Source organism: Alligator sinensis, unplaced genomic scaffold (assembly GCF_000455745.1).
Source record: "Alligator sinensis unplaced genomic scaffold, ASM45574v1 scaffold444_1, whole genome shotgun sequence".
Lineage (NCBI taxonomy): Eukaryota > Metazoa > Chordata > Crocodylia > Alligatoridae > Alligator > Alligator sinensis.
In genome coordinates, this window is record NW_005841886.1 from 1,261,433 (window position 1) to 1,272,328 (window position 10,896).

General features: G+C 44.9%; 1 protein-coding gene across 2 annotated transcripts in view; it reads right to left on the minus strand.

The window, feature by feature from the left end:
* Window positions 1-1,484: 1,484 nt before the first annotated feature.
* The window catches only part of MARCH10 (membrane associated ring-CH-type finger 10), a 109,875-nt gene continuing 100,463 nt past the window's right edge, over window positions 1,485-10,896 (minus strand). Inside the window, exons 9-11 of one of the 2 annotated variants that reach the window (XR_323136.3) lie at window positions 6,249-6,357; window positions 2,067-2,100; window positions 1,485-1,537 (exon numbers count right to left, since the gene is read on the minus strand). Coding sequence is in view for 1 of the 2 variants with exons in the window: in XM_025196921.1 (XP_025052706.1) it covers window positions 6,268-6,357 (90 nt within the window). In the remaining variant the exon portion in view is untranslated. Of the gene's footprint in view, window positions 1,538-2,042; window positions 2,101-6,248; window positions 6,358-10,896 lie in introns of those variants that run through there. The other variant, XM_025196921.1, reaches the window with a different exon arrangement.

The window sequence follows — 10,896 nt, forward strand, 5'->3', positions numbered from 1 at the left end:
ATGGGGGAGCTGGCAGGGCCCAGATGGCTGTGCAAAGCTTCAGTCCCTGATTTGATTCAGTGGAGATTTGGCCTGATTTGATGGCCGAATCTCTAAATCCAAATTGAACCAGAAGACCCTTTAATTTCTCCAAATTGAATTGGAACCCTCCAAATCAATTCAGAGAGATTTGGAGATTCAGACATAGACGCAACTTTAAATGTTTTTTCTACATACCTCTAGGTAGCAGGCAGCTCATGAATGCTGTGATGCTGGGACAGATGGAGCGTCCCACAGAAGTAGAGGGGGCTCCCCAGCATGCTTGGCAGCAGACCTGGAAGTGGATTGGAAGTACTTCTGGTCCACTTCTGGGTCTGCCATAAAGCATGCGGGGGGGGCCCCCCTGTGCTCCCCCGGCTCAGTGACTGGTGCCTCCTGGGCCTGGAGGGCACCCGGGGTCCCCTTGTGGCCAATCGCTGAGCTGGGGAGGCACAGGGGGGCCCCCTGCGTGCTTCCTGGCGGACCTGAAAGTGAACCAGAAGTACTTCCAATCCACTTCCGGGTTCGTCGCTGAGCACACAGGAGGCCCCCCCATGCTACTGTGGGATGCTCCATCCATCCCAGCGTCACAGCATTAACAAGGTGTGCCTGGTACCTCAAGTATGTAGAAAAAACATTTAAAGCTGTGTCAATGTCCGAATTGCTGATTCTCTGAATCAGCACTGAATCTTCAGATTCGTATTCAGCCGAATTGAATTGGGGACAGTGATCTGAATCAACTAATCGAATCGCTGTCCACAATTCAGGCTGAATCTGAATTCGAACTGAATAGGGCCCATCTCGCACACCCCTACCAGATGGCCATGGGCCAGCTGGTGGATGGTGCGGCGGGCCAGCAGGGCCAGTGTTCCAGCCAGCGGGAGTCCAGGGCACTGGGCATCACGGCCAGGGACAGAGGCTGGAGCAGCCATGGCACAGGGAGGCAGAGGCTAAAACACAAGAGTTACCACATGCTGCCCCCGTGCTCTGCATGCTGCTCCTGGCCAGAAACACAGCTGGCCAGGGAGCAGGGAATGGGGATGCCTTTTAAAGATGGCTTCCGGCCACAGGCAGCTGTAGTCAGAGCCTCCAGTTCCCCTCAGTGGTGGCAGTGGCCTGTTGCAGGGCCCCAGGAAGTGGGAGCAGTTTGCTGCCATGAGCAGCAAATCTCCCACATCCCTGCATGTATAGATGCCTGCCTGGGAGCGTTAACTCACAAGTAGTTTACTCACAAGTAAACTGGTCCTATATCAAATGCACTTGTAGTCAGACCCTTTGACTTCAAATGGGACCTTTTGCAACAGTAAAAACTCTGTTTCGTCACCCATATGAGTCCAAGATTCTCTGTAAGTGAGGTCAGAACATTTTTACTGTATTTTGAGATTATTCTAGTAAAAATAATCCAACTGTTTGCCATGTTGTACATACAACAACGTCTTGCTTTTAGCATTTTTTTCTAAGCCTGCATGGGCAAGTAGAATTTCCTCTTGAATCCAAAGGACAGCAAACCAAATGTCAGCTTCAAAAGTGGAAAAAACAAAAGTCTTGTTAAATGGATAAAGTAATTAACAATGAGTAATCAACCTTCCTTCTGAGTGTTCAGCAAAAAAGCTCATAAATGTTGGTGAAAGTAACATAAAATCTTATTGCAGCAAATAATTAGGAAGAGTTCTAACATACCAAATGTGGAACAAATCAGAGTTTCAGTACTGCTCATCACAAAAACAATAAAGAAAAAGTGAAAAAAAAAAGTCCAGGAGATGGCAGCTTTCTGGAAAAACATTATGGCAAAATTCTTTATTTTTACTTCTCATTGTTTTTGTGAGGAATTAATTTAAAGATTTTATGCACTGTACATTTGATGTGATGCAAATCTTCCTGACTATTTTCTGCATCTTGAATTTCCTGAAATCTTTTCTTTTGGTCTTTTAACTTCTACATCAGTGTTGTTTTTAATATGTTCTGCCACTACGTGAGGGCTAGCATGCATAATGAAAGCTAATAAGCACATATCTTTGAGAAATAATTCTGAATCCCAAAAAACCTACTTTAATTTTCCTCTGCTCTAGTTTCTCTTGAGAGCTATGAGAAAGGAAACAAAGATTAATAAAAGTTACATTAGGACTGATCTGACATACAATTTAATATACTGAGAGACTGAATACTGAGACTGCTATGTGAAAGTCTCAAAAACATTTTAAGATGACAGAGATACTCTTAAAAATTAAGGTATGTAAGGATATTAAAGCAGACTTAACACTTAAATTAAAGTTAAGGATTACTCTTAATATCACATGGCTTGCTGTAAACAGTCATGACCTCCATTTGATCTGCTGTTAGATGTAATCATATCTGGGTATGTGAAAAGACTTTGTTAATTTAAGCAATTGATCCCAGGATCAGCCCTTAATTCCAAGAAAATTAATAATATTAATAAAGATATAAAATTACATTTCTTTAAAAAAATCAGTGTTATTTTTCTCCCTGTCTGAAGTTCAGTTTTGACGCTTCTGGAATGGTGTAGCTTTGTACTGATTCCATGATGATTTTACTTTTACATAAGGATGTTTTCAGAACTAAGACAGAGCCAGACCCAGCAATAACAGACTATTTTGCTGCATATGGTTCCATGTTTGAAGTCTGGGCATTGTAGCCTTTATCTCCAGGACCAATCAGAGTTGAGAAGATTTTAAAACAGATTAAGACGGAAAAGAGATTTAGCCAACCTGCTACATGGTTATTTCAGTAAGAAAGCTTTTGTTCCTTCATGGCAAGATTTCACTTGAAGCAGAGAAATACAGACAACATTTCTGATTTGTCTGCAGGAGGTAAATATTTTTATAGAAGCCCAAAAATGTTAATGTTGCTAGGTCCATGTTCTTTACTAGATATATTCCCACCCCACAAGCAGTATGGCAGAGCTGCGTGGAAGAGAAGGTTTTACTTCATGAGCACCCTGGTGGCACAAGTGTATGGTAGGTGAATGTTTGAAAAAGGGTCATAAAGTACTTCATTGTCTTTCATTCATGCACTCAGATCTGCTGACATGCTGCTTTTGATGGTTGTTTCTCTTCTATTGCTGTAATAGATTCGGCACTTCTGCTATAAATATTTTGTCTGAAAGGGCACTCACAAATTGGGCTACCAAAAAGAGCTGAAAGCATTGATGCCACAAATGACTCTTCTCTTTTATGTGTTTCAAAATAAGTGTTTCAACTTGTTCGGTTTTCAGCCAGACTTTTGACTTTTGGTTTTCTTGCCATAATGAACCTGTGAGTTTTCTATTTTGTCTAGAAGAAGCACTCAGCCTTAATTAATTATATGATTTGAGTCTTGGCAAGGTAAGAAATATAGAGAGGCTGAAAAATAACTCTTAAGGATAAACATTTCTGCATAAAAAGAATAAAATGAGGATTACTGAACTAAAAGGAATGTCTGTATTATTTCACACGGGACTTTTCAAAGTGGAGTGAGTAAAAGGAAATAATGAAAATCTAATATCCCACGTCATGAACTAACTAAAATCCTTCCCAGACAGTAAGGACTGAAAACTACATCAGTATCAGGATGATTGATGGAGAAGACTTCAGAGTAGCTACAAGCACCAAAGCCTCTAGATCAATGTATGTGACCTTTTCAGACCAGTTCAATTGTATTTATAACATTCCCAGTGAAGCAATGATCTGTGAATTTAAAAATAAGAAAAATGTCATTCCAGAATGCTTCACAAGGCATATAACACAGTCTCAGCTTCAGGTGAACTTTCCCTGCCAAATGACTGAAAAGAAATGCTTTGTGAATGTAGAAATATATTTTGTTCTAAACTATGTCCATGATGCCAACAAGCTGCATCAGATTGATTTTTGTACTCTCAGGTACATTAAGTCCACTATATTTTTTTTTTGGCAGCATAAAGGAGCTTTACATAGGTGTGAAAATTGTTTACACAATGTGGGGTGGTCCCTGAGAGGTATGGGGCTTGTGTAAAGGCCATAAAATGCCCCTGCTCCTGACCCTTGGTTTGAGATTGGATTGGGGATGTGGTTAGCCAGCACTGCTCCACAGAGAGAATTTTTAAATGTAGCTACATGACTTTGGAGAATAAATTCCATTGAAATTCAATGGAACTTGTGCTCCACAGTCACATAGGTACTTTTGAAAAATTCCACTGTACAGGTATCCTTTACTTCCAAGGACCTGTGAAGGTCCATGAGAAGTAGAATGCAACCAAGAGTCTAAAATGCAGCAATATAGACTCTTTGGTTAGCATTCAGAAAAGTTTTTGACTATATATAGCACTGGAGCATTGTAATTTGTTCAAAGCAAAGTTTTTCATCTCTTTATCCTGTATCTGTTCAGTCTGCACCACTATTGTGCTAGCATTGGTGGAAAGCAGTGATGGAGAAGCTACATCATTGCCACTTGTGTGATGCCACAGAGTTCTAGCATTCTCTTTGGGCGCATCTACATGTGCAATTAAGTTGAAGCAATAAACTCTGGTGCTTATTGTGCCAGAATTTATTACTTCCTTGGCACTATTTACACGTGTGCCTGGGAGCGCAGCACATTGAGCTGGGTCAGTGTACCCCTGGCTGGCAGGGGACCTGGGGGATCAGCCTGCTAGCCCATGGCTGCTCCAACCTGGCTCAACATGTTGCAGAGGGGCTGGTTGGGACAGGAGGATGTTCCAGTGTGGGACTAGCTGGCAGGCAGCCCCTTGCCTCAGCCAGCCCCTCCAGCATCTACACATACATTGCTGCGAAGTAAAAAATGCAAGATGTTTACTGAGGAGCTAATTAGGCAATTTGCAGTAAATGTTTTGTGTAGATGTGCCCCTTCAAGCCCTCTAATGATCAGTCTATGTAGTGGCCACCATCTCAGGCGCATCTACACAAGACATTTACTGTGCAGTTGATTAGTTAAAAAAACAGTAAACATCTCAGTGTCTACATGCGCACCCCTATTAGGGTGTGCAAAACTAATAAACTCCACAGCAGGGTAGTACTGTAAATACATTGGAATTTGTAAGTACAAAATGCCGTGGAGTTTTTTTGTGTGCAGCAGCACACATGTAGACGCTGGCTGGCTGGCTGGGGCTGCTTGCCAGCTAGCTCCACACCGAAGCACCTTTATGCCCCAGCCAGTCCCTCTGCAGCACAATGACCCTGGTTGGAGCAGCCCCAGGCTGGCAGGCTGACGTCCCTGGACTGTCTGCCATCCAGGGCTGCTGTGGCTTGGCTCAGTGTGCTGCAGTCTGGGCGCATGTGCAAATGTGCATCCCGGCGCTTCCCAGGAGCAACAAGCTGTAGAGTAATAAGTTCCACAGTTTATTGCTGTCCCCAATGGCATGTGTAGATGCACCTCTCTAGTACTTCTCACTACTGGAATTCTACATTAGGCTCAATGTTAATCTTGTTTAAAAAAATCAGGAATATTTTGATGAATTTTAATATTAATGCATTCTTTTATACAGCTCTTGTCTTATACATTGAATACTGCTATATATGTATAAGTCACAATAAAAAAAAATCAGTTCAACACTTCTCCATCTACAGATGTCTACTTCTACAAATTCTGTTTTGGAGATCTATGTGAGGAAGTGTTACATAGGTATCCATAATGCACTAGTACTGAGGCAGCTGAAGGGAATTCATTGAGAGACCACTGAGAACAGATTTAGTTTAACAAGATTAGCTGGTGTGACAAAATGCCAGCTGATATAAAATTACAATGGTTCAAATCTACACTGAAAGAAAGGTTTATAGGTTTCTCATTAGCTAGTGGTTTAGGCTACATTTCACCATACAATCTATCCCAGAAATTATTTAGGACTTTTTTCTGAAAACTTTTTCAGTATAATAACTGGGAATTAAAAAAAAACACAAAACAAAGACCCTAATCTTCAGCTGGATCTTCTGGAGCTGCTTGAGAGAGGGTGGAGTTTTTATAGGTAATTGATAGTCAACAGGAAAATTAACAACTCTGCGCTAGGATATCAGGAGAGTCTGAGTATCATTAGGCAAGATTGCAGACTACACCTCTGGGGAGGGTCTAGCTAGCGTATAAAGCTGCGTGTCTGATTCTGAAGGAGAAAGACTCTCCATGAATGCTTTGCCTACTGCATAGTTCCTATGGACTTGACAATTAGAAAAGAACCTTCGACTGGATAAGAATTTAACTAAGTAAATAACAAGAACATGACATTGCTTCTGTGTGATTCCTTGTCTTACCTTATCTCTGGTGGTTTCGTTATGAGTTCATGAGTTCAGCAAACCTCTGTTCATAAAGGTGAAGCAGCAGCACCAAGTAGACACCTGCATTCATTAGCTCACTGTGTGCCTGTGTGCAGGAAAAACAAATCAAAGTATAACTGCAATGCTGATTTCTAAAGGCCTTGAGAAAGAAAAATAGTTAACAAAAAAAAGTGTGTTACACTAGTCATGGACTATATTATGTTTTGTATTTATTAACTCTGAGCTTAACTGTGAGCTATTTTCACAAATTTATATTACATTTGTTAATCGCCATGTCTATGTTATCACACCCCACAGCCTAACATAAGGACTTGGCACTGGTATGTGACAGACCTGGCCTAGCTTCCTGAGCTCAGTCTGTCAAACTCCAGGGCCAGAACTGACTTTCAGCATTATTTAAGTAGGATGTTGAAAATAAAAAGTAAATAAAGGACTCAAATTGAGCTTTTGTGGAAAAGTAAAGAATGCTATTTACACACTCCAAAGAAGTCATGTCTAATGCTTATTTTTGTAACTTTAAATGTAAATTCATACATTTTACAACCACATCTGTGTAACTGTAAATGTAAATTCATACATTTTACAACCACATGGAATTATTAAGATCATCAAGTCTGGCCTTCAGCTTGAAACAGGGCATTGAATTTCATCCAAAATATAACCAGGGATATCATAGGATAGAAATGTAAAAGAAGGAGTAGAGAATATCTCATCAGAAAAAAGACAAAATTGAATTAGCTCCTTGAGACAAACAGCAGCCTATTCCAACTAGTGATTAAACAAATCCTGGTTATTTGAAATTGCAGCCATGCTACTATACTTACTCAAATATATGGTGAGGTTCCACCCCCTCCTTCCCCCCCTCTACTTCCAAATGGCATAGGGAAAAAAGTCCCTCATCTTATAATTGCATACAGAGAAATCTCACTAAATACATTGTCTATTGTTAGACTGCTGTCAAAAGGAGCGTGTGCTCAGCAACAGAAACCAACTAAGAAGCTGAATAAATGCAGCCAGCACTGAGCATGACTATAAAACACATTCTTTTAAAATTGTGTTTCAAGGGCCAAATCAGTTCTGAATTCTACCGGGCAAAGCCCAATAGTCAAGTTCCAAGTTTCAACTGAGGAGAGCTAAATAGTTCAAGTCTGTGTGGCTCTACCACTGGGCAAGTATCCTTCTTCTCAGACCCATCAGTCTGGGCCTTCAGATACTTGCCAGCTCTGTGGCAGACATCCTACGTGCAAGCCCCAGGCCCAGGGACCCTGAGGTTCAGATGCCCTCTAATCTCTTTTGCTCCTAGCCAAAAGAACAGGGAGCAAGCCAGGGGGAATGCAAGAAAACAGTTTCTCACTGCACCAAAATTGTGCAGTTGAGTTTCCTGCATCTGGGAAAACTTGCAGGGGTAGCCTGCCCAAAATGCAAGGAACAGGCAAACCACCCCTGGGAAAACCATCCCTGTCAGGTACTTGAAATGGCCCACATTGGGCAAGCATGGTGATGGGAACTTTTTTTTTTTTTTTTTTGGTGTGGCCCTTTAAAAAATGGGCAGTTACTCCCCCACAAGGAAACAAGCACCATGGGCTGGCACTATTGCACAGTAGCGCTGGTTACTGCACAGTTAGTACCTATTACAGCTACTAGACTTAATGCACCATAACCATGGCACATTAATGCACATGTAGACGGGCCTTGTGTCTCCAGCCCTTTGGGCATTAACCCATATGTTAAATCACAGTTCATATTGATCATCCTCAAGAATCAACACACCCATTCCCCTTGCACAAAAGGGCACTCCCAAAATACAGGTGGTACTGTTTCTTCAGCCCCACATCCCTCTCTTGGGCACACTGTTGATCTTACCAAACCCTATTCATGCTGAATGCCCCTCACAGGAAGAATATTCCATATCATCATCCATACAATATCTGTATGTTTTCTTTTCAATCTTTATCTGTCACTTCTTTCCGCACATTTGCCATGTTTTTCAATCAAAAAACAACTTACCTTTTTATCATATTAATCACCTTCTTATAGTCTTTCAGTCACTGTAATCCCATTCCCTCAAGTTTATTTACTCTTAAAAAGCTCTCCATCTTTGTATAGTGGGCTGAGGGCTGCCACTCCCACAGTTTTTTCTAATCTCCCCCATACATTCCTGTGGCAGAGTACTGTTGGTGCCTGCCACTTTAAGGACCAAGCCAAGCAGCCAGCAGGTGCTTGATTGCAGTGGCCATTTTAGATCTCTGGATGCCTATATAAACACAGCAGTTTGCTGCTGGCAGGGCAGGCAGAAACACTGTCTGGTTGCAAGGCTGAATGCAACATCCTTGGAGGTAAGGTCAGGAGCTTAAAGGGATGGTGTGGAGGCTCCTGGTCCTGGGCATGACCTAAAACTTCACCCTGCCGGGAGTGGGTGGCCTGGTGGGACTCTCAATGGTGCGGGAGCCCCCAGGAAATACCAGGCCAGTTATCACCCTGGTGAAAGGTGGGTTGGGGCGCCTTAATAACCCCAGCTCCCACAACCGGATGGGTTACCCCATAGTAGGGCCAAGAAGATGGACCCAGGGTAGAGAGTGGGCTAGAAGCTCAGAAGCCTGACTTGAAACACCCTTGACTGGTCAATGCTGGGGCCAGGACCAGAAGGGTCAAAAGGGCCAGAGGCCCACCGTGAGGGACACCCAGAGCTGAGGGCCTGGGGTTCCAACTGGCCTTGGAGGTGAGGCCAGGGCCTGTGTGGCAAAGGTCCCGGGGGGCCATGCCCAAGAGGGTGAAGAGTTCAGGGAGCAGGGCAGCCCAGAATGAGGGTGGAGTAGGCTGCCTTATTGGAGGGATCCAGTTGGGGTCTGGACTACAGGATTCTAGGGTCCAGTGTTGGGCCGGTGATGTTAAGAACTGTGGATGCCATCTGTGAGGCATGGGCTGTGGTGTAGGGGAGGAATGGAGCTGCAGCTATCGTCCCCTGGCATCGGGGCAAGAATGGGCAGCCTCCCACCTTAATAAGAACCAATTAAGAAACAACAAGGTGTGGCAGGAGAGGAGGCGGGTGGTTGGCCCAGAAACAGGTGAGCAGGCCAATGACAGATCGGCCCCAAGAAGGCCCCCTGTTACAGTTCCCTATCTTCATAATGTTCTTTCTGCCAGGTGATGGCAGAAGCATGCAGTCTTCTCCGTGTCCTCCATTGCCTCTTTACAGAATATTCTTATGAAGTAAGTATACACAAAGTTTTCCAAATCTGGCATTCTCCATCCTCCTAATTCCTTGGCTTTGTAGAGCTCCATTCTGGCTACTTTCTCAAAAACAGCATATCTGCCTCTGTACCCTGCTTATCTGTTGCTATAGAAGTAAAAACATCACTCCTGTAAAAAGGATGATTTGCAAGAGTACCATTTTCACCACAGCCACTTTACCTTTGAAAGATAAGACAGGTTGGGTGGCACTTACCTGTCCCCTCCTTCAGTGGGAGGGAGGGACCCCTTTCACCCCCTGAGAGCACCGCAGCACTGACCAGCCCCTCTGCACATGCATGCAGTTTAAAAAGGGCCCAGCAATGGCAGAAGCTGCACTCAGGTCCTGGCTCTGGTGTGAGAAACATGGGTGAAAGCCCATTGTGCCCCCATGAGCCCAGGGACCCCCAGGAGAGACCCCAGGACCCCCAATGAGCCCTGGCCTGCCTGCAGGTAAGCAGGGGCCCATGGTGGGAGGGACGTAGCCAGCAGGGAGGCAGCTGAGTGGAGCTGAGGAGGGTCATGCCCCCTCGGCTACTACACCCAGCCCCTCAGGAAGCTGCGTGACTGGAGCCTTGTGAACAGGACGCACAAACAGGTGCGATTCTGGGGCCAGCGTACAGGTTAGCACGGTGGAGTTTGCACAGGAGGGTGAGCAGGAGGGCCCGTGGCCCTGCCAGTGAGCCACCTAGGGTAGGCAGTCCCTTCAGTAGCCGGCCTACAGTGGCACGGTGCGGATGGGCACACACCACACCCAGAGGGTCCCCTCGGAGTCTGCAGCCTCCCCCTCTGGCACCTCAGAGGCCTCTACCCAGATGCAATCCATGTTTCCAGGCTCCACGCAGACGGAGCCCCTGACTCTTGGCTGCAGGGGCTGCCTGGCACATTTCCAGGCTTATGGGACTGGGATCGTGGCTATCTCCCCTTGCAGAGTTTGCTCCACTTTGGAGTCTCTGGGGTGCCAGATAGGAGCTCCAGGCCACAGTCCAGAGACTGCGTGCCATCAGGGAGGGTGAGCAGGAGATTGATTCCTACTGCCAGGCCCTTCACCCCCTGGAGGCAGAGGGTAGACCAAAGTCACCTCCCAGGAAAAGGGAGGACTCGGGGATCTCACATACTGTCCAGCCAGAGGGTTGGACCAAGGTGGTTAAGGGCCCCAAGGCCCGCCACACCAAGGTTCCCTCTCCTCTGGGGCTTTGCAACAGGTAAGAACCTCTTGCAGCCCCAGTAGAACCTGCAGAGATACCAGCTCCTGCAGGCAAGGGAGGATCACCCACCCCTACTCTCCCGAAGACGAAACACAGAGTTTCATAGTTTCATAGTAGCTAGGGTCAGGAGGGACCTGAACAGATCATGTAGCCTGACCCCCTGCCACAGGCAGGAATGAATGCTGGGG